The sequence below is a fragment of the Mustelus asterias genome, chromosome 2 (genome assembly GCF_964213995.1).
Source record: "Mustelus asterias chromosome 2, sMusAst1.hap1.1, whole genome shotgun sequence".
NCBI classification, from domain to species: Eukaryota; Metazoa; Chordata; class Chondrichthyes; order Carcharhiniformes; family Triakidae; genus Mustelus; species Mustelus asterias.
In genome coordinates, this window is record NC_135802.1 from 143,647,182 (window position 1) to 143,674,825 (window position 27,644).

Sequence of the window (27,644 nt, forward strand, 5' to 3'; positions counted from 1 at the left end):
GGGCACGAGAGAGAGAGAGAGAAAGGGGGCACGGAGAGAGAGAGAGAGAAAGGGGGCACGAGAGAGAGAGAGAGAAAGGGGGCACGAGAGAGAGAGAGAGAAAGGGGGCACGAGAGAGAGAGAGAGAAAGGGGCACGAGAGAGAGAGAGAGAGAAAGGGGGCACGAGAGAGAGAGAGAGAGATAGGGGCACGAGAGAGAGAGAGAAAGGGGGCACGAGAGAGAGGAGAAAGGGCAAGAGAGAGAGAGAAAGGGGCACGAGAGAGAGAGAGAAAGGGGCACGAGAGAGAGAGAAAGGGGGCACGAGAGAGAGAGAGAGAAAGGGGGCACGAGAGAGAGAGAAAGGGGCACGAGAGAGAGAGAAAGGGGGCACGAGAGAGAGAGAGAGAGAGAGAGAAAGGGGGCACGAGAGAGGGAGAGAGAGAAAGGGGGCGAGAGAGAGAGAGGGAAAGGGGCATGAGAAAGAGAGAGAGAGAGAGAGAGAGAGAGAAAGGGGGCACGAGAGAGGAGAGAGAAAGGGGGCATGAGAGAGAGAGAGAGAGAGAGAAAGGGGGCACAGAGAGAGAGAGGGGCACGAGAGAGAGAGGAAGAAAGGGGGCGCGTGAGAAAGAGAGAGAGAGAAAGGGGGCACGAGAGAGAGAAAGAGAAAAGGGGGCACGAGAGAGAGAGAGGGGGCACGAGAGAGAGAGGAAGAAAGGGGCGCGTGAGAAAGAGAGAGAGAGAAAGGGGGCACGAGAGAGAGAAAGAGAGAAAGGGGGCACGAGAGAGAGAGAGGGGGCACGAGAGAGAGAGAAGAAAGGGGGCCGTGGAGAAAGAGAGAGAGAGAAAGGGGGCACGAGAGAGAGAAAGAGAGAAAGGGGGCACGAGAGAGAGAAGGGGGCATGAATCTTAGAATCTTAGAAACCTTACAGCACAGAAAGAGGCCATTCGGCCCATCGAGTCTGCACCGACCACAATCCCACCCAGGCCCTACCACCCATATCCCTACATATTTACCCACTACTCCCTCTAACCTACGGACACTAAGGGCAATTTTAGCATGGCCAATCAACCTAACCTGCACATCTTTGGACCTGTGGGAGGAAACCGGAGCACCCCCACGCAGACACGAGGAGAATCTGCAAACTCCACACAGACAGTGACCCAAGCCGGGAATCGAACCCAGGTCCCTGGAGCTGTGAAGCAGCAGTGCTAACCACTGTGCTACCGTGCCGCCCTGAGAGAGAGAGAAAGGGGGCACGAGAGAGAGAGAAAGGGGGCACGAGAGAGAGAGAGAGAGAGAGAAAGGGGGCACGAGAGAGAGAGAGAAGGGGGCACGAGAGAGAGAAGAGAGAAAGGGGGCACGAGAGAGAGAGAGAAAGGGGCACGAGAGAGAGAGAGAAAGGGGCACGAGAGAGATGGAGAAAGGGGCACGAGAGAGAGAGAGAAAGGGGCACGAGAGAGAGAGAGAAAGGGGCACGAGAGAGAAAGAAAGGGGCATGAGAGAGAGAGGGAGAGAGAAAGGGGGCACGAGAGAGAGAGAGAGAGAAAGGGGGCACGAGAGAGAGAGAGAAAGGGGGCACGAGAGAGAGAGAGAAAGGGGCACGAGAGAGAGAGAGAGAAAGGGGGCACGAGAGAGAGAGAGAAAGGGGCACGAGAGAGAAAGAAAGGGGCATGAGAGAGAGGGGAGAGAGAAAGGGGGGCACGAGAGAGAGGGGGGTACAAGAGAGAGAGGGGGGGTACAAGAGAGAGAGAGAGAGAGCACGAGAGAAAGAAAGGGGGCACGAGAGAGAGAGAGAGAGAGAGAAAAGGGCTCGAGAGAGAGGGAGAGAGAGAGAAAGGGGGCATGAGAGAGAGAGAGAAAGGGGGCATGAGAGAGAGAGAGAGAAAGAGGCGAGAGAGAGAGAGAAAGGAGGCACGAGAGAGAGAGAGAAAGAGAAAGGGGGCACGAGAGAGAGAAAGGAGGCATGAGAGAGAGAGAGAGAGAGAGAGAGAGAGAAAGGGGGCACGAGAGAGAGAGAAAGAGAGAGAAAGGGGCTCAAGAGAGAGGGAGAGGGAGAGGGAGAAAGGGGCACGAGAGAGAGAGAGAGAGAGAGAGAAAGGAGGCGAGAGAGAGAAAGGGGGCACGAGAGAGAGAAGGAGAGAGAGAGAGAGAAAGGGGGCACGAGAGAGAGAGAGGAAGGGGGCACGAGAGAGAGAGAGAGAAAGGGGACATGAGACAGAGAGAGGGAGAGAGAGAGAAAGGGGGCACGAGAGAGAGAGAGAAAAAAGGGTCATGTGAGAGAGAGAGAGAGAGAGAAAGGGCGCACGGGGGAGCGAGAGGGAGAATGAAAGGGGGCACGCACGCGCGCCAGAGGGAGGGAGAGAGAAATGCAGCACGTGAGAGAGTGAGAGAGAGGGAGAGAGAAAGGGGGCGCCAGAGAGAGAGAGAGAGGGTGCGCCAGAGAGAGAGAGAGAGAGAGAAAGGGGGTGTGAGAGAGCGGGAGAGGGAGAGAGAGAAAAAAAAGAGGGCACCAGAATAAGAGATAGGGGGCGCCAGAGAGGGAGAGAGAAAGACAAAGAGAGGGAGCGAGAAAGGGGGCTCCAGAGTGAGAGAGAGAGAGGGCACCAGAGAGAGAGAGAGAGAGGGAGAGCGCGAGAAAGAGGGCGCCAGAGAGAGAGAGAGAGAGAGGGGGCGCCAGAGCGAGACAGGGAGAGAGTGAGAGAGAGAGAACGCGAGAGCTGTCAGACCTCTGCTGCTGGAGGCAGCCTCAATACAGCCGCTCCCCCCTGCCCACCCCACATTGCTTGAAAATGTAGCCCCAATCGCGCCCCCCTCCCTCCCCCATCAACACATGCAGACCAGCAGCAGACCCCCCAATCGGGCCGCCCCGGCCTGGCCCTGCCCTCTTCAGGCCCTTCCCCCATGCCCCCTTCTGGCCCCACCCCCTGGCTGTCCCTCTTGAACATTGCCAAGGTGCCAGGCTGGCACTGCCCAAGGAGCACCCCAGCTTGCCCTCAGCCTCCCTGGGGGGACCTCAATGGCCTCTGGGTCTACCGGCAAAGGCAATATGACTGTTCCCAGTTCATAGGGAGCAGGTGTTTTCCTCGCTGGAGAAAACCTCTCCCAGCTAGGCCATAAGAGCAAGTGAGCCCGGATGATTGCGCACTGGGCTTGCTAAACAAAAGTATTTAAATAAATTCAAATAATTTATTCAGTCTCTCTCCAGAAATGAGCGAGAGGCTGACCACGCCAGAAATCTGGATCTGGTAAGACTGCAAGTGCCGAGAAATTAGACACGATCTTAATGTCTCAACTCTGGCGTGATTTTACCGGCTCGCTCCACAAATCAATGGACAATCAATGGAGTGTCAGTAAAATCATGGCCACCGACTTTGTGCCAGTAAATTGGAAAGGGATGGAAACTATGGTCAGGAAACTGATTACAGAAGCATGATACTGGGTTAAGATTCAACTCGTTAACATTATGAAGTCGAAGTAAGAAAATCAACAATGATTTTTTATCAGGAACACATACTGAGAAGTCAACCACTAAAGCAAACCTGAAACCAGAGCCAATTACTTTAACATCCACGTGATAACATGCATTCCAACTCAATAATAGCAAATGCTTTTTTAAATTATTAAATATTCTAAAAGTTAGTAGAAATTAATGCAACAAATTTCACAAAAGGCTTACATAAACTGGTACATTTTTAATATTCAATTCTAAAAGCTAAGCGAAGACTCATGTGATCATTGACTTAAGACTGGTAGGATCTATTTTGATTTCAGCAGTATTGCCAAAAATTAACCTTTTGCAACATCAGCACAGAAGACTGAAGTTGTCGATCCCAGTGAAGCAATAAGGAACAAGGAAGCAACAAAACTGTAGCGGCCTTCTTCAGCCCTCTTCCCTCCCACCTTCATCATCCACTCTGAATATTGTAGTTAAACAATTAAAATGCTTCTGCAGTTACATCCTTGCCTTAATGCAAGAATATGAATTTCATTCATATTACATGCAACTCTTAGCTTCACAAAGAAACAGAGGATCACGGTCACTTACATTTTGCCGCTCACAGAGTTGATGTAGGTAGGCTCTGCCCCCAACAATCACTATCTGGGCATTCCGCGGATTGCTCAGGTAAGCATCCAGTTGTCGCTGCCTTGAACGATACCAGCAGATGTAGAAGAAGATTTTGACAATAATAAATATAATCACTATTCTGTTGGGAGTGAAAGAACATTCATTAAGAAATTACATCTTAGTAGTAAACGTGGAACCTCTGGTAAAACAATTTGTTTAATTCTTTAAATTGCATAAAATTTCTTGAAACAACAGAAAAGCATTATAAAATGGACTATCTTCTATTACATGCACCATAAGCTTGAGGAACAAAGAACAAAGAACAGTACAGCACTGGAAACAGGCCCTTTGGCCCTCCAAGCCTGTGCCGCTCCTTGGTCCAACTCGACCAATCGTTTGTATCCCTCCATTCCCAGGCTGCTCATGTGATATCCAGGTAAGTCTTAAACGATGTCAGCGTGCCTGCCTCCACCACCCTACTTGGCAGCGCATTTCAGGCCCCCACCACCCTCTGTGTAAAAAAACATCCCTCTAATATCTGAGTTATACTTCGCCCCTCTCACCTTGAGCCCGTGACCCCTCGTGAACGTCACTTCTGATCTGGGAAAAAGCTTCCCACCGTTCACCCTATCTATCCCCTTCATAATCTTGTACACCTCTATTAGATCTCCCCTCATTCTCCGTCTTTCCAGGGAGAACAACCCCAGTTTACCCAATCTCTCCTCATAGCTAAGACCCTCCATACCAGGCAACATCCTGGTAAACCTTCTCTGCACTCTCTCTAACGCCTCCACGTCCTTCTGGTCGTGCGGCGACCAGAACTGGACGCAGTACTCCAAATGTGGCCTAACCAGCGTTCTATACAGCTGCATCATCAGACTCCAGCTTTTATACTCTATACCCCATCCTATAAAGGCAAGCATACCATATGCCTTCTTCACCACCTGTGTTGCCACCCTTATCTATTGCCAGCTTCACAAAGTAATTCAATATTTCACTGATTTACAATTTAATATCTTAGCTGTTACTTAGTGGTGCACTCTCGCCTCGAGAGTCAGGAAGTTGTGGATTCAAATCCCATTCTAGGGATTTGAGCACAACATCTGAGCTGGCATTTCAATTCAGCACTGAAAGAGTGCTACACTGAGGTGTAAAGCCAGGGCTCTTTCAGGTGGAAATAAAGCATTCCACTATTTCATGAAAGTGATGGGCAGTTATTCCTGGTGTGCTGGCCGATATTAATCCCTCAGCTAACATCACAAAAACACATTATCTGGTTACTATGACATCGCTATTTGTGGGATCTTACTGTGCCTAAATTGAATACTGTCCCTAAATTACAAGGGCAATTCAAAAATACCTAAATTAGTAGTTTAGGGCATTCGAGGTTGTAAAAAGCTTTAACTAATTTCTTTAATGATTACTTATTAAAACAGGCTCCAAATTCCTGCTGCAATAGTGTTTGCAATTGGAATAATTGGGAAGCAATTCTAAGTTACTACTTTCATAGGACCAAACTAAGATGATGTAATCGAAAAAATTTACAGGTCTGAATCCAACTACATAAACTCCTATTGCTAGTTACATGCATGGAATGCCCTTAGGGAAACAGCAGATGTCCATAAATGGAAAGTAAAAAAGGGATTGCAATTAGATTTCAAGCTGTCCAAGAGTTAAAATGGCAAGATCAAAGTTTCAAAGATATGTAGCATTACCACTGGAATCTTTTACCAAAAACTATAATGACAATTGGTGATTAGGCAGGATTCTCAGGGAGAGATGGTTTGATAGTTAAGAGCAGTTTGTAAGGAGGGAAATATTTATGAAAAGGAAATTGGGAGGTTTTTTTTAAGCTATACCTGAATTAATGTGAAAGCAGTGAAGTAAACCCCACATTTTCAAAAAATCATGATCACATTTGCATTTGCCACAGCAGTGTTTTCATACGATTTAGCTAATCTATTTCGGAACCAGCAGGCAGTTTGCATCACCACAAATTCAAAAAATTAAACAAGAGTTCAGATTAAGCCCAAACATGGATTCACTGCCGCGAGTGTGAAGTGGATGACATAGTCCACTGTAATTTATGGTGCCATTGCCATACTTCAAAATAGTACTTACATGTACCAATAGAGTTCCATTGTATATCATAAGAGATGACTTCTCGTTACCACAGACCGAGTCCAGATGCTGGAAAGTCACAAGAACAGAAACTGGTTCAGAATGCAACTCCTAAACATTAAGTAGCAAAAACAATAGTGACAATGGTTCCTATTTACAGTTTGTAAGATGCCTTTCTGTAGAATTTACGCACACTTTCTGTGACACAAGATTAATACTTCCTCTTTAAATGCAACATCAGAAGATCTTGCAGGTACCTTGACTGTCTTAACAATTAATAGTGACCATTTGGTTTGCAAGGGACTCAGACTTAGTTGGCATCCCCCGATTAGGAGGAGGTGTGCATGTGGGTGGGGGCAGGAAGGATATTGACAATATTTTCAGGTCTTGACTGCAATTCACTGAGTATGGATTAAAAGGTGCTACTGTATGGATTTTTAGGTAAGAACACGGCCAAGGTCAAAATTGATCAGCAATCACTATAGGGGTTACACATTTAAATGTAGCATCCCATTCTCGGCCTGACATCATTAGGTTCTACCCTGTAAACCGCGTCCCCAGATTCTTTATGCACAGTGTCAGAACTTCTAGAGTAAAAGCTTGGCTGCATAGCTGGAGGTTTATACGCTGATTTTCAGTCTGAAACCGACAATTACAAATTTTGGGATGATTCCACCCAAGGACTTGGGGACACGATCTAAAAAAAAAAGCTATACCACTCGAGTGAAATTAAGAAACATTGATGCATGCAAAGGGTGTTAGAAGTTTGGAATTCAATTCTGCAAAAAGCAACTAATGAAATTGATAGATTTTCATTGAGCAAAGGTTGTAGGTCTTACTGAATGGCAGAACAGACTTATCTTACCAAGTGGCAGAACAGGTTTGAGGGGTGAAGTGACTTACTTCTGTTCCTGTGTTCTTGAAATAGGAAGTCCAAGTTTTCTGGACAAATGGCCTCAGCAGCCCCGTGGGGAAGCAGACAAAATGGTCAGGGTTGCTGTTTATCTCAGAGAAAAAAAAAGGAAAAATCTCCAAGATATGCTGATTTAAGAGAAGTATTATGCCTCATGGATTCTGGATTTGGAATGGCAGGCTGTCTTCAGGAATGAAAATAAAGGACCTTGAGAGCCTTGTTACAGTTTTCAATGTTACTGATGCTGAACAATTCAAAAAGGAATGAAAAAAAAAGAGGAAGCGATGACAGTGGGAGTGGTCTTGAAAAAAGTGACCAAGTTTGCAGAAAAACAAATCTCAGCTGGCCAAGAAATCAGAACATTGTTGCAAATTTGTCACTGGGGTATGCTCCAGCAGTGAAAGATAATGATTCACCAGTCAATTTATTTGGAGCACTTAACATAAATCAACTCCTTTCCACAATTCTGCCCAATTTTTTTGCCACAGATAATTACTTCAAAATTCTACTTAAACCTACTTAATATCTTCTTTGCACTGACTGAAGTAAAAACTGTGAGGCCATTTAAACAGCAACCAGACAGAAACAAAAGCACTCTGATCATCAAAGTCCCTTATTAATACATGAAATGTGCGATATGGCAAAATGCCACTTGGAGCAGTAATACTGATGACCCAACCAAATAAATACTTTATGCATTTTGTACTTGCCTTAAAACAATACTTTATAAAAATTATGAAATATCCATCCATTTATTAAGTTTGGACCTATTCCCATATGTTGTCCACAATGTGTAAATGGTTAATTTTTTATAGTGAACTACTGTAAGGTTTATCTTGATGCCTGTGTTTACTTGCTTAAGTATAAGAATAACATAAGTCAGTAGTTGATATGTAACAGAAACTAATCTCATAACAGTAGAATCAGATGATTGGTTGATGTCTTTGTAAAAATCAAAAGTGATTAGTGAGCTAGAGGATGCCAGACCGAAATCTAAAATTATGTTGCAAACCATTGGGAAATTTAAAATATGGCAAATCTGTCCACAGATTTTTATACAATGGTGGAAATCAAATTGTGTGGGGCAACTGCAACTGCTACTGCATTTTCAGGAACTCGACAAAAAAAAAACTTCATCAAGAACATCCTAAAACTGAGTGGGCTGAAAGTCTTATTGCAGAGATACAATGCTGCATTTATTATAACAGTTGGTGGCCTCTCAAACACCCATGTTCCATTTGTTATTCAAGTCAGAGCAACTAGAGGCATAAATATCATAGCACAGATCATCTTTCCCCCATTAAAGCTTAGTTCCTGTAACATGCCGAAAATGCTATAAAACAATGACCCACAGCACTATTCTAAATTGCAATTCAGTTGTAGGGACCTATTACTGAATGGATACTCTTATCTGTGCGAATCAGATGGCGTATATGCATAATATGATATACCTATGAGTCTTGAACCCACACACCAATGCTTTGGATTTTTAACATTTCTTTGTATTTTCAACCATCTTTTGATGCTGTTGATAAGGGCTTTTGAAAATTCACTACTTTCTAATCTGTAAAATTCTCTTATTAAATATAAATTACTGTTATTATCACTGTTAAGTGATCAGCTCTACTTCATTATGAAACAGCACATCATCTGATTTACTGTGATCATTGCTGTTTAAAATTCCAGTTTCAGCAACAATGAAGCATACGTAATCATTTTGAGAATTTAATGAATCGTATAGCCATCCACCAACATGGGAATTAAGAGACAGTTTAGCATTTGAAAACTGTGGAATTTTTTTTTCTTTAAATTCATTTATTCGAAATGAACAGCCAAATCGCAATGAAAACCATTTAATTAAGGGAGGGTGGGATTGGTCAGAAGGCAACTGCAGGCTTTTTGAAACGTGGGCTGGCAGAATCTGTTGTACATGAAAATTTTAGTGGATGGATACTCAACCTTCCAAAACCACCAGGCATTTGGCAACAAATCAACATTCTTGTTCCGAGGTCATAGTTTTCACTGGAGATCTCATAAAACCGCAGTAACTTTTATTTTTAAGTTTCTATTCGTAAATACTGTTCATTAAAAATTCCAGAAATGCTTGTCCGGAGATTCATCGCAACAGCCCAGGAAATAAAACAGATTAGCAACAGTTTAAGCATGGTAATAGTTCCTGCTAATACAGTATAAACCTTCATTGCAAAATATGACTCCAGGCCAGTGCTTACTGAAATCTGCAAGAAAACAGCATTGAGCCTCAGAACAAGAATGCAAAGATGGTTCCAGATATTTACAGGTATGCCTGAGTGCCTGCCCACTAACAACTTTCAGTTATAGATTTCCTCAATAAGCTTCAAAGAAAAGACTAGAATCTCTCTAGTACAATATACCAGAAAGGTTCTAGAATCTACAAATATTCAACATTAAGACAACCAAAAGGTTATACGAATGCAGGTCCCACTCTACATAGATTTAAAAATTTCAAGATCTATTGAGACTATGCAGAGGGAGCTCCATACCGTTACATAGCCTCAGTGTGCTTCACCTGATGTGGACAGAAGGCACAGAATGGAAACATACAAGATTTTCAGCAATCTTTAACATTGACTTTTTACAAATTTCTACCAATAAATTCTCTGTTCTTTCTAGAGAAAGATGGATTAGTTAAAACAATTTCTGACTGCTACTCACCCTTAAAAAAAGAGTTCTCAATGCTCCAAGATCTCAAAATGAGGAACATTGGGTAACATCATTACGTAGACTTCGCAACGTCAATAGATTAATTCGCGCACTTCCCAAAACCCAACAGGCACTGCCAAATTAAGGAAATGAATTAATTCGGGTTGTGTTTGGGATACTACTGCTAATAGGCTGTTTAAATATTGACATAAATTACACTTCTGATCCCAAACAACTGAAAAATAGTGTAATTTCAGGTGCATTACAGCAGGTGATCCAAATTACATTTTTTGGCTGCAAACCACTGACTCATGATATAAAGGCTGTAACTGCTATGGACTGGCTCCACCTTGAATATGGACTAAAGGCTTTGCTTGTATTAGACCCTAAAGTGCAGAATTATCGGGCACCACTCACATTGGTGAGACTCCAGGTAGATCACAACTTTGTGAAATCTCACGTTACATGGTTCGAAGCCCGAAAATCATCCCACAGATGACAGGGTGAGACGTGAAGTGTATGGTTAAGACAATATAGTGTAGAATAACTGATAATGCAAGATTGCGATAGGCAGGATTCTATAAAATACATAATAGCATAAAGAGTACATGAAGTAGCAAAATTGGACCCGATAAAATAGGAAGTCTCACAGGATGCTGGGATTGTAGCTGAATCTTTGGCTCATGAAATTCAACTTCACATGGTCCATACCAAAGACAAAGTACAAACGGTTCATTTCATCGTTAACTACACATTTGCTATTTACATAATCCCCACTCAAGTAATACGAGTTTAATGAGGTTCAAATGTTCTTTTTGCTGATTATCTCTGAAATTTATCCTTTTGAAAGCTCAAATTATTTTCTCTTTTCTGGTGCTAAAACTAAAAACTGTGAAGCACAAGGAAATATATGGCTTTGAAAACTGATTTAGGTTCCTCAAGTACCCCAATCCCAGTATTATAAATTCTGCTAACACCTATTTAACCAATTATTTTACTCCATGGAGTGTTGTTTGAAAAGATTTTTGAAACAATATGGAGGGGAAAGTGGTGGAGTAAAGAGGAGTTGTAGTTAGTGCCACAGAATTTGGTGATTCCCATCTCCTACACTTTAAATATTTAACACTTTGGAAGGCATCACTATTCTGCAAAAGTGAGACACAGCATAAAACCAATAGGAGTAATCTGCTATGAATGGATTCAAAAAAACTAAAGAGCTTAACACGCCACTGTGTCTGCACAAAATAGAACAAATGGGCTATTAGTAACTAGCTCATACCAAGATGGAATTTCATTGGTGCATGGGCACTTGGATTTAAAGAAGCTCAATTTAGTGGTCAGGTGGTTGGCAGGCTGATTCACAATGCAAGGGATGGACCCATCAAGGTCGCAGGAAAGAAATGGGCAGAACTCTCATCCCCACTGCTTGAGTGATGTCACACAATCAGACTGGCTCCATGTCCGTTTGGCATGTTATAAGCATAAGCAACAACTTGGTTTTATAAGTAAGATTTACGTTGATGTTACAACTGGTTTTCAACACTTGTGGGCCACTTAGGGCGGCACAGTAGCACAGTGGTTAGCACTGCTGCTTCACAGCTCCAGAGACCTGGGTTCGATTCCCGGCTTGGGTCACTGTCTGTGTGGAGTTTGCACATTCTCCTCGTGTTTGCGTGGGTTTCCTCCGGGTGCTCTGGTTTCCTCCCACAGTCCAAAAATGTGCGGGTTAGGTTGATTGGCCGTGCTAAAAATTGCCCTTAGTGTCCTGGAATGCGTAGGTTAGAGGGATTAGTGGGTAAATATGTAAGGATATGGGGGTAGGGCCTGGGTGGGATTGTGGTCGGTGCAGACTCGATGGGCCGAATGGCCTCTTTCTGTACTGTAGGGTTTCTATGTTTCTAAGAACAAAGAAGAGGAAACGTGGAGCCCAACACAAGATTGAAGCTCTTCAACTTGGAATCGGACATCACCTCATTGGTGCCTCATAAAAAACCAGAGCCATTCTTCCCGTTAACTATAATGAGATTTTTTGCAGCAGCAAATGAAAACAGTGGGGTATTATTAAGAATATGAGCTCCTTGAAGTCTTTTGCCCTTCCCACGTGGTCTGCAAATTAAAGTTTGAGAACCATTATGCTAAGTCAAAGACAATGGGCAAAATTCTCCCATTTTGAGACTTAGAATGGAGGTCTTTCCTGCTGATCAGAATGGCAAGATCCCATGTCAGATTCTGTGCCTGGAACTGCAAAGATTATGCACAGACATGATCCACTCTGAGTCACTTGGCAAGTCGGGAGTTCATTTGTCTGCTTGCCAGTTGGTGGACTCGAAGGTCCTGGCATCATATTTAAGTACTTGTCCAGCACATTCATACCACTCTCTCTAGCTCACCTGTCTTCACCAAACCATGCAGGATGTCAGCAAGCTAGAGGGAAAATGCCAGCAGCTTTAAGAAATCTGTTCCTTGATTCAATCACCTGCCCTACCTAGCGAGTCCATCACCTGAAAAACGTCCATACCCCACTTGGACATCTACACACTACAGAATCTTCGTGCAACCCCTTCCAGTAAACAATGTAATCTCCCGCTTGCATGAGATTTTCATGCAGCCTTTTTGGGACCCAGCTTCCTTACCCTCTTCTGGCTTTGGATTTCCATTGTCCATCTTATTCACCCACCTCCTTGCTACTCTGCATGCCATTGTGAGCCCTCATCCTTCCACCACCACCCCCCGACTTACACAGCGCTCCTTTCACATTGCCTCCCTGGTCTTCATCAGGCTACCACCTGGCATCACCTTGCATTCCCTCCCCAGTTAAACTTCGGACCTTGGTTGCAGCAGCTGAATGAGTCCGGCAGCACAATCCTGTCCGAATAGACAGTGGTGTGTGGCACCAGGGGCAAGGAGACCTTGTACTCCTCAACCTCAGGTACAGTACTAATCTGAGACAGTGACACAGATAGTCCATGTGTGCAGCAGCACAGTGCTGTACATGAAGACCAGCTCAGCATGGAGATGAAAGGCAGGAACCAGTCTGCCCCAGCAGAATGATGAACAGTGCATCAGGAGCAGCACAGTGTTGCACTCATTCCAAAATCTCTTGTGAACAGAGGATTGTCTTGTGCATGCTAGTTTTTAGCAATCGGACTTTAGAGCAACATAATTTCACACTGGTGTGACGCAAGATCAAAAGGCCCGATGGCATGCCAGTAGGCAGCTGTTTTAATGAGTATTCATAAGATGTAAACAAATACAATTCGCCATCACACCACAGGAATCCAACATTGGGAGAATTGGTACACGATTTTATGCCAGCAGGTTTCCAACTTTTTGGCTCCCACCCGCCAGCTAACTTTCTGTGGACAGGATGGGAGAATTCTGCCCAATGAGAACTGAAAATAAAGGAACACAATGTGAGCATGCTCAATAGCTGGCAATAAGCCAATGCAGTTATTTGGTCTTTAAGTTTAATTTGTTTGACATTGTAAGTAGCCGGAGATGTTCTTCTGCCAGGTGATTGTCAGTTTTCAACAATGCTCAAATCTTAAAGTGGAATTCTCCCATCTGGGATTAGGTCCTGTGGCCGGGGCAGGAACGTGGAATGCTTCCCACTGAGGAGGCTGACAGGGAACCATGTCATATCTCCTGGCCTCAACTTTATTAATTATGCACAGGACGAGCATGATGGTGTGAGTCCCACCATCTCATCTGGGTGCCAGACTGAAAAGACATCCACATCACCAACCCATCGTTGATGTAACACCTCCTGAAAAAGATGGACCCCCAAGAACACACCGAGGCTGGAAGATGGACCTCCTTGTCTGGAAGATCCACTTGTAGATGCGCCCCACACTTACTGCAGTGGTCCTTGGGATCCAGCTTTGTTGGCAGTCTCTATCCTGAACCCTAGAGGAACCTCGGCATTGTTCAGGTGAGCTCTGACCTCTGCCTCCCATATTGTGCCAGATGTATTCTAGACAGGCATGTTTTCCTGCTGGCGCCCACAGGGAGTTGGGGAGAAGAGATTCCCGTCAGGCGTCCATATGTATCCATTAATGGGATGCAAACAAAAGTTTCATGCCCACACCCAGCAGGTTTCCCAATCCACCACAGTAAGCACCAGTGAAAGATCCCGTGGGAAATTCATGTTGGCATGAAACAGATTTTTGCTGAATTCTCCCCGCAGTGGGGCCATGGGAGAATTCTGCCCTTAGTCTCCATTATCTTAGGCATGAGTCACTTCTTCCCAAGCAGCTAGAATTCATGCAGAAACCTGAGCAGCATATGTCCACCAGCTATTCAATTTTAGTAGGCATTAATCAAGGTTAAGCCCATCGCCCACATATATATGCATGGATCTCTAGCAAAGGCTTCAATATAGTGATCAGGAATGAGTGTTCCTGTTAAGTGTCCATTGTTTTACTTGCCATTGTAAGGCAATGCTGAACTTGCAGGCTCAGCTGGCAAGGTGAAGAAGATTGTCGAAGATCCCTCTCAGCAGGGTTAATTCTAGTTCTAGGTGGATTCAAAGCCCTGTAAGGACTCTGCCAGCCAACACTCTGACACAGGCCCACATAGATCCCTCATTGTCATTACTTTGACTGACCCCACCACACTGAGGACTAGCATGCTATTCAATCATATCAGTTGTTGCCCATTCTTCTCAAGGGCAACAAGGGTGGGAAATAACTGGCAGGCTCATCTTTGATGTTCATGTCTTGCATATATATATTTCTTAAAATCTGTGTCCTAATCATTGATCTTAGGGATCTTGTGGGTGGGGTACCAGTTCCAGTACCGGTTGTTCTTAGATTTTTCATTGTGTGTCCATAGAAATCCAGTAAGTATTGGGTTTGATCCCCGCTCTCTGCCAACAGTTGCACTTGGTGTCCTCAAAATGCGATAGACAGCTTGGGTTCCCATTCTTGTTCACTATTTAGAAGCCCTTGTTCGAGATCCATGCATATAGGAGTCTGTGGGTGACGTCACTTCACTTTTTCATGCTCTGACCCCACCCTCTGTCCTCCTTGTATTCCCGTTGCACTCTGACATGCCCCTTACTCCACTCCACACCCCCACCTCACTATAAACTCTCTCTGGCATGTGTTGAGCCTCCACACATTCTCCTACTCTCCTCTCCTGTGCCACAATGCTCAACAAGGAAAAGCACTGATCTCAGACACAACTGCACAAAGCTAACTGCTGCACATCACCTTTAAACAAACTGGTGCCACGAGATTATGTGCTATTGACTTGATAATGAAGGGAGAACGTATTTTTTAAAAAAGTGTTAACATAATCAGTATTTATGGTATGCACAAGTAGGACCTATTACAGGAAAACGTCAGACTCAACCTGCCACATGCACACTGTGAATTAATCTTTAATTTTGAACTCTGTTGGGAAAGCAAAATTTATGATTTTGCCTAATGAAGTCACTCTGCTGACCATTTCTCCCACTCTTGCAGGCCATATAATGTTTGACACAATCTCATGGGAACGGTTTTTCACCTATCTCTCCTCATGCCCTGAGTTTCTTCAGCCTAAGAGACCCACTTTCTGCTCCTTCATATTTCCACTAAACTTCTGAGTACAGAACTTCCATTCCTTTCTCCCACTGACATCGTTAACCATTCTCTCACTTTGGGTACAGTCCCATTCTCCTTCAAATTTCCTGCCATCTGACCTTTCCTTGAAAAACATCCTTCCTTGCAAGCCACCACTCCATCACCAATACCTCCTTCCTCTCCGCAGTCCTTGAACATGCTGATGCCTCCCAAATCCATACCTATCTTTCTGAAGATTGAACTTTACAATGAAAAGCTGCGGTTGGGGGGAGTGGGAAGGGTTCAGACAAGGGGAAATTTAGGAAATTAAAAAGAATGGGACAAGGCAAAGTGTAGGCAACAATATGGGTAATGATAACCCGAGTGTGCCCTACCCTTGCTGTCATACAAGTGTGTGCACCAACAAATAGGGTGAAAGTGGGAAATATGGCAAAATAACAAAACTGAAAGCTATTTATTAGAATGCACCTAGCATCCACAACAAGATAGGTGAAGTGATGGCACAAATAGAAATAAATAGATATGATCGGACAGCCATTACAGAGACATGGTTGCAAGGTGATCAAGGTTCGGAATTGACATGGATCAAGAAAGGCAGGCAGAAAGGGAAAGGAAGTGGGGTAGCTCTGTTAAGAAAAGATAAAATTAGTGCAGTAGTTAGAAATAATATATTTTTTGATTTATTGTCACATATTGGTACACGTTTCTTGCTTGCTATATAAAACATACCATTTATACAGAATATAGGGGAATAGGAAAGGAGAGGGTACAGAATGTACTGTTACAGTCATAGCTAGGGTATAGAGAAAGATTTGAAATAGAGCATTGTTAGACAGTATATAAGAATTAGAGTAGAGTTGTAAAAGCACAGAAGGAGAGTAAAATATAGAATTAGAGAGTATTCTGGGTACAGTTCGCAAGAAGTCACCACACTCCGGGTCAAGATGTAGCATGAGTTTCTATGATGACGAGAAATAGCAAGGGAAAGAAATCATTGGTGAGAGTGGTCTCCATTCACTAACAGTAGCTACATTGTAAGAAAGAATGTAAATCAAGAACTAATAGCAACTTGCAAGAACGTTATTGCAATAATGGTGGTTGAATTTATCTTCATACAGATTGGACAAATCAAATTGGCAAAACTTGCCTTAAGACATGTTCCTACAATGTATTCAGGATAGTTTTCTTTGGATCATACACCATGGAACCAACAAAGGATCTGCTATTTTAGATCTGGCAATATGCAATCAGAAAGGATTAATTAATGATCTCAAAAAAATGATAACATGGTGAATTACACATCCAGTGAAAAGAAGAGCTGGAGGCTATGACCAGATATATGAGCCTAGTCAATCTTGCCATCTTCCCACACTTGACAGTGGTTCCACTCACAATTGGCATGTTCTTCACAGCATGTTTCTTCATAAAGGAGGTAACATCTACCAAATACACATGGGACATCTACAAAGAGCTGCTGATTTCCTAGTAGTGTCTCTTTTGATGGGATTTGGATTACTTTTTCCTCCTCCCCTCTGGATTGGAATCTACATATGAGGACAGCTGGGAGTGCGCAGGGAAGAAATATGAGGGACCACTCCATCATGAGGTACTGTTTCCATACCAGAGAAGCTGAATAACACCTGAACTTTGTTTAGAACATGTTCTTATTAAAACAAAAGATGACCAAGACCATAAGAAACTACAAAGGTTGTGAACGGAGACCTGTCCATAACGCAAACCAGCCTCCCAACCATTATCTCTGTCTACACTTCCCTCTGCCTCAGGGAAGCAGCCAGCATAATCAAAGACCTCACTGAAAATATGTACCAACCAACTCAAGAACAGCTTCTTCCCTGACTTTTGAATGGTCCTATCATATATTAAGCTGAACTTTCTCTTCACCCTATCTGTAACTGCAAAACTATATTCTGCACCTTATCCTTTTCTTCTCCTCTATGTACTCTATGAACGGTATGTTTTGTCTGTATAGGCGCTAGAACCAATATTTTCCACTGTATCCCAATACATGTGACAATATTAAATCAAATCAAAGTTTAAAGGGTGAGAAACGTGGGTGTGCAACTAATGTCTTAAACTTAAATAATTGCAATAACAAAGGCATGAAGACAGAGTTGGCTGGGGAAATAGACTATAAGGTTAAGACAGTGGCAGGCATTTGAGGTGCTATGTAATAATTCTCAACAGTAAAACATTTGAGAAAGAAAGATTCCATGAGAAGAATGAAACATTCATGGCTGACTAAGTCAAGGCAGGTATCAAATTAATAGAAAAGGCATACAACCTGGTATAGATTCATCATAGATTAGAAAATTAGGAAAATTTTGGAACAAATATGACTAAAAATGAATACAGGGAGAGAAATTAGAATAAGGGTAAACTAGGTACAAATACAAAAGGACTATAAAAACTTTCACAAGTATATACCAGCTAAAGTAAATGCAGTGGGATGAACAGGGTGGCACGATGACATCAGTGCCTCTCTCAGTCATACATATGCCCAGGCGCCAGCGTGTAGTCAGAAAACAGGCAAGAGTCAGACTCATGTTGCACCAGGGCAACATCACAGTGTGCCACATAGCGAGTCGTCATCACCCTTCTGCCTGGACCAAAAACTCGCACGGCCAACCCAGGCCCATCACCCTGGTGTGATGTCAATCGGACCCATGGGGCGGTGTGGATGAGGGGAGGTGGTGGGCGGTAACAGCTCCAGGGGTGTGGACAGTAACATCTCTCAGAACACGGTGGGCGGGGTGGGGATAACAGCTGCCGGTCTGCATGGCAGCTAGTGGATGAACCTTGCCATGATGAGGGCCTCCCTCATCATCCTGCCCTGCCGGACCCATGCCAGTGCTGCCTGTTCTCCAAACTCTGACTCCTCTTTGGCCTCTTCCTCCACATCCTCCTGGTCCCACTCCTCATCCTCCAGGTATTCTCCTTCCTGCTGCACCAGGTTGTGGAGTGCACAGCAGACGATGATGCAGGAAGCCTTGAGGGAGCTATACTGGAGGGCATCACCTGAGCAGTCCAGGCAGCTCAACCACATCTTCAGGAGCCTGATGCACCGCTTGACAACGGGCTTGGCGGCATTGTTGACCTCATTGAAGAGGGTTTCTGCCTCGTTCTCTAGCCTCCACACTGGTGTCATCAGCCAGGTCCTCGCCAGGTATCCCTTGTCCCCCATGAGCCATCCCAGTAGCTTGGGTGAGTCCTCAAACAGCCCAGGGATGTCTGAACCCCGGAGGATGTGGCTGTTGTGCACATCCCCTGGGTGACGTGCATACACATGGACAACATTTATCCTGTGGTCACAGACAATCTGCACGTTCAGGGATTGGAACCCTTTCGATTGATGAACTGCACTCCCTGAATGTGCGGAACCAGAGGGCGACGTGCATGCCATCTACAGCCACCACCACCACCATCTCCCCACCCCACATGGGCATGCCAGCAAAGCCTGCAGCCTGAGCTTCCTGTTGGGCCTAGCCCATTTCGAACTGGATGTAATTGCCAGCCCAGGCAAACAGGACATCAATTACCTTGTGGATGCACCTGTACATTGAGGGCTGCGAGATGCTGCAGATGCCCCCATTGAACATCTGGAAAGACACAGTGGCATAGAGATTGAGGGGTGGTGTCCTCCTGTGCCAGGTCTGTGAAGACATGATACAAGTGCCGCACTGTCTCCATACTTTAGATGGAGTCGGCGGCAGTAACATACGGCTTCCGTCATCCCCTTTAAGGACCTGCATGTCCTGTAGGCCCTGGGTCTCTGCCTCCTCTTTCCCCTAGCCACCCACACAGGCGGATGTGATGCCACTTCCTGGCCACGGCCATAGAACATTACAGCGCAGTACAGGCCCTTCGGCCCTCGATGTTGCGCCGACCAGTGGTACCAATCTAAAGCCCCTCTAATCTACACTATTGCAATATCATCCAAATGTTTATCCAATAACCATTTGAATGCTCTTAATGTTGACGAGTCCACTACTGCTGCAGGCAGGGCATTCCACGCCCTTACTACTCTCCGAGTAAAGAACCTAGCTCTAACATCTGTCCTATATCTCTCACCCCTCAATTTAAAGCTATGTCTCCTCGTGCTAGCCAACACCATCCGAGGAAAAAGGCTCTCACTATCCACCCTATCTAATCCTCTGATCATCTTGTATGCCTTTATTAAGTCACCTCTTAACCTTCTTCTCTCTAATGAAAACAACCGCAAGCCCCTCAGCCTTTCCTCATACGATTTTCCCACCATACCAGGCAACATCCTGGTAAATCTCCTCTGCACCCTTTCCAACACTTCCACATCTTTCCTATAATACGGCGACCAGAACTGTACGCAATGCGGCCGCACCAGAGTTTTGTACAGTTGCAGCATGACCTGCTGGCTCCGAAACTCAATCCCTCTACCAATAAAAGCTAATACACCGTACGCCTTCTTAACAACCCTATCAACCTGGGTGCCAACTTTCAGGGATTTATGCACATGGACACCCAGATCCCTCTGTTCATCCACACTACCAAGTATCTTACCATTAGCCCAGTACTCTGTATTCCTGTTACTCCTTCCAAAGTGAATCACTTCACACTTTTCCACATTAAACTCCATTCGCCACCTCTCAGCCCAGCGCTGCAGCTTATCTATGTCCCTCTGTAACCTGCCACTTCCCTCCGCACTGTCTACAACTCCACCGACTTTAGTGTCATCTGCAAATTTACTAATCCATCCTTCCACGCCCTCATCCAGGTCATTAATAAAAATGACAAACAGCAGTGGCCCCAAAACAGATCCTTGCGGTACACCACTAGTAACTGAACTCCAGGATGAATATTTCCCATCAACCACCACCCTTTGTTTTCTTACAGCTAGCCAATTCCTGATCCAAACCACTAAATCACCCTCAATCCCATGTGTCCGTATTTTCTGCAAAAGCTTACCATGGGGAACCTTATCAAACGCTTTGCTGAAATCCATATACACCACATCAACCGCTTTACCCTCATCCACCTCTTTGGTCACCTTCTCAAAGAACTCAATAAGGTTTGTGAGGCACGACCTACCCTTCATAAAACCGTGCTGACTATCCCTAATCAAATTATTCCTTTCTAGGTGATTATAAATCCTATCTCTTATAATCCTTTCCAATACTTTGCCCACAACAGAAGTAAGGCTCACCAGTCTATAATTACCGGGGTTGTCCCTACTCCCCTTCTTGAACAAGGGGACAACATTTGCTATCCTCCAGTCTTCTGGCACTGTTCCTGTAGACAATGACGACACAAAGATCAAAGCCAAAGGCTCTGCAATCTCCTCTCTAGCCTCCCAGAGAATCCGAAGATAAATCCCATCCGGCCCAGGGGACTTATCTATTTTTACCCTTTCCAGAATTGCTAACACCTCCTCCTCATGAACTTCAATCCCATCCAGTCCAACAGCCTGCATCTCAGTACTCCCCTCAACAACACTGTCCCTCTCCAGTGTGAATACTGACGAAAAATATTCATTTAGTGCCTCTCCTATCTCTTCAGACTCCACGCACAACTTCCCACTCCTGTCCTTGACTGGCCCTAATCTTACCCTCGTCATTCTTTTACTCCTGACATACCTATAGAAAGCTTTAGGGTTTTCCTTGATCCTACCTGCCAAAGACTTCTCATGTCCCCTCCTGGCTCTTCTTAACTCTTTCTTTATGTCCTTCCTGGCTAACTTGTAACTCTCAAGCGCCCTAACTGAGCCTTCACGTCTCATCTTAACATAAGTCTCCTGACTGGCAGCCCCTTGTCTCCTGCTGCGGCCTCTGGCCCAGGCTGGCCTTTCAGTGGCCAAATATCTCCCCTCCGAAACCTCAGCACCCATGCAAGTCCCCACCTCACCCAGCAACTTTGCAGTGCCGGAGAAACCCCCTTGCACTCCGGGGGCTGCTGCTCAATGGGACTGACCTTCTTTCTCCCCTTCACTTATCGACCATGTGTGAATTGTGCTGGCATGACATCACGCCAGAGAGGTGGGAAAGCTAGAGGAAAGGGCCATTCCAAGCTCGCTAATTAGATGTAAACCTATTCAAATGCATGGAAATTGACGTCACATCTATTTTGGGCACAACTTTATTTGCACAGGAAAAAGTTGCTGGGGAGGGTCCCGAACCATCTGATGCGATTTTTATTTTTCGGGTCACGTTCTATTTTCCTGTCCCGTTATGCTAATCAACTAATACAGCGGGACCTAAAGATCGTGCCCATTGTGTTTCCAGATGACATTGCTAAGTGGCAACACGTAAATGAGGAGATAGAGGGGGCTGAAGTTGGATTCTTGAGGGAGCAGCAGAGGTTTGGAGCAGGAAGAAATGTTATTACTCATGACTTTCTGGCTGCTACTCAACAGACCAAATCGAAACCAGTCGACTGCAGTTTCATCTAACCAGTCAAGTGTGGAGAAGGAGTGCAGGAGAATGCTGTGATCAACCAGGTTAAAGGCTGCAGACAAGTGGAGAAGAATGAGGAGATGGTGTGTCATCATAGTCGCGACCGAGTGCTGCTTCCATGCTAAGAAATCTTAGAATCCCTACAGTGCAGATAGGGGCCATTCGGCTCACCAAGCCTGCCACGACAACAATCCCACCCACGTCCTAATCCCTTGTAACCCCACGTATTTACCCTGCTAATCTCTCTGACTCTAGGGGCAACTGAGCATGACCAATCAACCCAAGCCACACATCTTTGGAGTGTGGGAGGAAATCGGACCACCCAGAGGAAACTAATGTTGACACGGGAGAATGTGTAAACTCCAAACAGACAGTTATCCAAGGCTAGAATTTAACCTAGGTCCCTGGCGCTGTGTGGCAGCAGTGCTAACCACTGTGCCATCATGCTGCCCCTCAAAGTAGGAGAAAGCCATTGTCTCTTGAGCCTGCTCTCCCATTCAATATTATTGCTGATCTGATCTTGGCATCAAATTCACTTTCCTGTCTGTTCCCATAACCCTTGACTCTCCTATAGTTTAAAAATCTGTTTCTTGAATATTACAGCTTCTGAGAAAATAAATTTCTCCCCATATCTAACTTAAATGGATGACCCCTTATTCTGAAACTATGCCTCCAGTTCTAGATTCCCACTCAACATCCATCCTGTCAAGCATCCTCAGAACCTTACTACATTTCATTAAGATCACCTCTCATTTTTCTAAACTCTGATGATTATAGGCTCCCAGGAATCAACCTAGTGCACCTTCTTAGAACTGTCTCCACTGAAAGTATAGCCCTCTTTAAATAAGGAGAACAAAACCATAGGTAGTTAAGTATGATCTCTCTATCGCCCCATATAGCTGTTGCAAGACTTTTCTACATCACCTTTGCAATAAAGGCCAATGTTTTATCTGGTTTCATAATTACTGGTTGTATTTGCATGCTAACCTCCCTATTTAAATAAAAAAGTGCTTTTTATTCTTCCTAACCTCATTTTCTGTCACTATACTCCATATGTCAATTTTTTGCCCACTCATTTAACCTATCTATATCTCTTTGCAGGCTCTTTGTATCCTCCTCACAATTTACTTCCCCACATTGCCATACAGCCAAATTTGCTAACAATATAATGGCCAGTAACTTTCTGGCTCCCCAGCATTAGATTTTGGGGATACCTCAAAAGATATGCTGGGGAATCCCTCTCCTCAGCTGACCGCAGGGCACTACCCTGAGTAACTCATAGATCATAGAACCCTACAGTGCAGAAAGAGGCCATCTGGCCCATCGAGTCTGCACCGACCACAATCCCACCCAGGCCCTCCCCCCATATCCCTACATATTTTACCTGCTAATCCCTCTAACCTACTCATCTCAGGACACTAAGGGGCAATTTTAGCATGGCCAATCAACCTAACCCGCACATCTTTGGACTGTGGGAGGAAACCAGAGCACCCGGAGGAAACCCACACAGACACGGGGGAGAATGTGCAAACTCCACACAGACAGTGACCCGAGGCCGGGAATCGAACCCAGGTCCCTGGAGCTGTGAAGCAGCAGTGCTAACCACTGTGCTACCGTGCCGCCCTCTTCAGGAGGCAAGTGACCAACCACCCACATGTGGGCAGGAGCCAGGACCATTAACAACCTCAGAACAAAAAATAAAAGAGAGAGTCCAAAAGTAGTGTGAATGCAGCCATAGGAAAGTGCCTGAAAAGCACACATGTCTGCTTGGGTTCTTTCATAAACTATTTTCTTCATAAGAATCAACTCCTGCAGTGGTGCCCTGGGACTGAGATGATTGAACAGTGATCTTCCGTTGTGCTGCCTGGACTCCAACTTGGAAAGTTTGCCACCCTCACCCAGATTCCCATCGTCTCCAAGCCACAGTCGATTGAATGCTACCTTGATATCAAGGACAGTCGCTCTCATCTCAGCTCTTTTGTCCTGGTTTGGACTAAAACTGTAAAGTGGTCTTGAGCTGAGTGGCCCCTGAACAGGTAACTGCTGAGTAAGTGCCACTTGATAGAACCAAAGACACCTTCTTTGGTTGATGAAGTGAAACTGATCGAGTTGTATTTGTCCTTTTTTTAAGTGGACAGGACGTATCGAGGCATTGTCCAAATTGCCAGTGTTATAGCTGTATTGGAACAGCTTGCTGAGGGGTGCAGCTTCTTTTGGAGCTGAAGTGTTATCAGAATGTTGTCAGGACCCAAAGCCTTTGCAGTATCCAGTGCCTTCAGCTGGTTTTTGATATTACATGGAGGGAATCAAACTGGCATGTGATGTTGGGGGCCTCGGGGGGAAGTGGAGATGGATTATCCACTCAGCACTTCTGGCTGAAGATAGTTGCAAATGTTTTAGCCTTGTTTTTTGTACCGATATGCTGGTTTCCCTCTTCACTGAGGAGGGAGATATTGTAGAGCTGCCTCCTCCAGTTACTTGTTTAACTGTACACCATCATTCTTGACTGCATGTGGCAGGACTACAGAGCTTAGATCTAATCCGTTTGTTGTGGGATTGTTTAGCTCTATTACATGTTGCTTTCTGATGTTTAGCACTTAAGCAGTCCTGCACTGTAACTCTACAAGGGTGACACCTCACTTTTAGGTATGTCTGGTTCTGCCATTGACTTCTGCACACTTAGTTGATCCAGGGTTGATCTCCTGGCTTGATGGTAATGGTATAAATATGGGATATGTCAGGCCATGATGCTCCGGATTACCAAATACAATTTTGCTGCTGATGACCCACAGAGGCCCTGTTTTGCTAGATCTATTTAAAATCTGTCCCTTTTATCATGATGGTGATGCAAGGGAAATGCAGCAGTTGGTAACCAGCAGTAAGTTTCATTGCCTATTTTTCAGGTGATGCCATGAGCCTTAATGGGGTCGAGAGTTGATGTTCAGGATTCCCAGGACAACTGTATGCCACCGTGCTGCCACCTCTGATGGGTCTGTCCTGTTGGTGGGATAGGATATACCCAAGAATGGTAACGGTATGGTCTGGGACGTGTCTCAAAGGTATTATTCAGTAAGTACGATATGTCAGGGGCTTGAGTAGTCTGGGGACCGTTCTCCCAATTTTGGCATAAGCTCCAGATGTGAGAAAGGATGACTTTTCAGGATCAATGAGGCTGTATGCCATTGTTGTTTTCACCGCCTATGTTGATGTTGGGTAATTTATCATATTTCATTCCTTTTAGACTTTAGTGGTTCGATACAACAGAGTGGCCTGCTAAGCCATTTCAGAGTGCACTTAAAAGGTCAACGTCATCACATATAGGCCAGGTAATGACAGCGGATTTCCTTTCCCAAAAGGATATTAAATGTTTTTTAAAAAATAACAAATCGACAATAATTTCACGGTCACCATTACTGAGACAAGCTTTCAATTCCAGATTTACTTAATTTAGATTCCATCAGCTGCCATGGTGGGATTTAGACGCGTGTCATCAGAGTATTAGCTTGGCCTTCTGGACTGCTAGTGCAGTGAACACAATGCCACAGTCTCCCTATCACATCAGTTTCTTTGTTCCTGAAACCCTCATCCATGCCTCATATCTCTCAATTTAAATTTTCCAATACCCTCCTAGCTGGCCTCCCGTTTTCCTTCTGTAAACGTTAAGCTTTGCAAAGCTTTGCTGCCCATGTCCAAACTCACACCAAGTCACATTCTCCCTACATATTGGATTTTTAAAATGACTTTGTGCACAATCTTTCTAATAAGCCAACACCAATTCAGATAGTTACTCATTTAGCAGTACTTAATTCGTGCAAAATCTGACTTCCTGGTACTGTTGGGTGTGCCCCTCACTTCTTTTCATTCCAAGGGTCAGACTCAACCAACATACTTTAGCAAAAATATATAGTTTACTGCATCTTATTTATCTCTGGAAATACCACCTTATAATTGGCATTCCAAATAATATATATTAAAATCTGAAAGCACTTGCACACTTTAGCAGAGAATAATTTAACTGCCGTGGGTCTTGAAGGGGGTGCAGACAGTCAGCTGCTAATTTGTGCCTTTTTAAAAAATGGCCTTAATAAAAACATAAATAAAAGAATTTTCATTTACATAGTATCTTCTGAAACCTCAGAACATCCAAAAAGTGTTTTATAGTTAATGAAATCCCTCTTGAAGGCAGCCAATTTTGACATAACAAGGCTCCAAAAATGGCATTGAAAAAAAACAGATCATCTGTTTTAGCTGTTGCATGAGGGATAAATACTGGTTTGTGAAGGGTGTTAAACAAGGAAATAATTCCAAATCGGAGGTGTTGGGTGTTGGAATGGTGGTTAATATAGGTTAGCAATGTCAGCTGGGCGAATGAGACTTGGCGCGAAATAGGACTCAGATAGCTGAGTTTCAGAAGAGCTGAAGTTTGAAGGGCTGAAGTTTGAAGGGCTGAAGTTTGAAGGGCTGAACGGATGAGAGGCCCAGGACAGTAGAATAGTTAAGTCTGGATGAGAGTCTCGGCAGCAACTGAAGCAGAGATTGTTACATATGTGCACAAAGGCAGTTTTTTTGAGGTGGAGAGTATATGGGGTTTATGTTTGAACCATCTGGTTCAACCGTAGACCTTTGAGGAAATACTTTTGAGGGTATTAGAATCAGAAAGAGAGATGTGGTATTTATGATTTTTTGAATGTATTCGTTGGATGATTTATTGCCCATCCCTAACTGCCTTTGAACATGCTAGGACATTTCAGAGGGTATTAAAGAGTCAACCATACTGGTGTCACAAGTAGGCCATACCAGGTAACAATGGCAGATTTCCTTCTCTGAAGGACATTAGTGAACCATGTTGGTTTTTGTGGCAAAGTCGTCATAGACTTTTCATTCCAGATTTTACTGGATTTAAATTTCCCCATCTGCCGTGTTGGGATTTAAATCCAAATTCCGAAAACATTCTCATGGATTACTAGTCCACTGACAATTGCACTACACATCTGCTTCCCCAAAGGAAATGTCACTGATCTTCCCAACTAGATGAAACTGATGTTCATCAAGTACTGGATGCCAGACAAGCAGGCAGACAACTAAGAAACAATAAGCAGTCAATACTGGTAGTGTGTGAGCAATGGTGGATGAGGGTGGTGTAGTCAAATGTAGCACATTTTGCTGTATGCTGGGTAAGAGAGCATAGCTGAAAATTATGCCTCACGTGGAAATGTTTGGGACATCAATTGTGGTTGTCCAGTTCGGTATTCATTTCAGATCCCCAAGTCACAGTGTTAATTTTACATCAATTACATTTAATTTTATGCAAACAGAGAGCATTTTTGAACAGATATAAAGAGACATGCACTGAAACTGGGGTACAGTTGAGTTATGCTTGTAATATTTCACCTGTTAATAAAAGTTTGATTGGGTAAGAATTGGGTCTCAGTGCTTTCCTTCATCAAGTAGCTTTCTGGAGTACAGGTCTAAGTTTCTCCTTTGTATAACCATCAAAATCTGTGTTGCTTACAACCAGTGAAGAAAATCCTGCCGCTCATTCTTTTCAATTGTTATTGCCTTGTAAAGAAATCAATTATGTGTTAATGCATTTTGTTCCATTATGGTTTAATTGACCTTCAAATGTACAAGAGGGTAAAAGACACGATTCTTTTCCTTCAGAAATAGATAGCCAAACTTAATCTCATCTTGCACTAAGTTACTTGAAAATAATTTGTTTGCAGTTTTAAACTTCATCAATGAATAACTAATGAAGCTTTGTCCTGAAAGTGAGGCATCTGAAATTTGTAGATATATTTCCCATCCCCTCCCCAGAAAAGGTTTTGCCCCAGCTCTCTGATTCTTACTGGGTATTACAAATTCAAGTCTGGT

At 44.2% G+C, this 27,644-nt stretch overlaps 1 protein-coding gene and 1 pseudogene across 4 annotated transcripts in view; one reads left to right on the top strand and one right to left on the bottom strand.

Annotated features, from left to right (window-relative positions):
- LOC144511868 (uncharacterized) overlaps positions 1 to 27,644 on the bottom strand; it is an 87,953-nt gene that overhangs the window by 13,846 nt on the left and 46,463 nt on the right. For 3 of the 4 annotated variants that reach the window (XM_078242295.1, XM_078242275.1, XM_078242305.1), the window contains 2 exons: positions 6,169 to 6,237; positions 4,027 to 4,186 (listed from right to left, as the gene is read on the bottom strand). In XM_078242295.1, coding sequence (XP_078098421.1) covers positions 4,027 to 4,186; positions 6,169 to 6,188 — 180 coding nt within the window. In that variant the 5' untranslated portion in view covers positions 6,189 to 6,237. Of the gene's footprint in view, positions 1 to 4,026; positions 4,187 to 6,168; positions 6,238 to 9,775; positions 9,897 to 27,644 lie in introns of all 4 variants that reach the window. The other variant, XM_078242285.1, reaches the window with a different exon arrangement.
- Positions 15,828 to 16,884, top strand: LOC144481118 (dolichyl-diphosphooligosaccharide--protein glycosyltransferase subunit TMEM258-like; annotated as a pseudogene).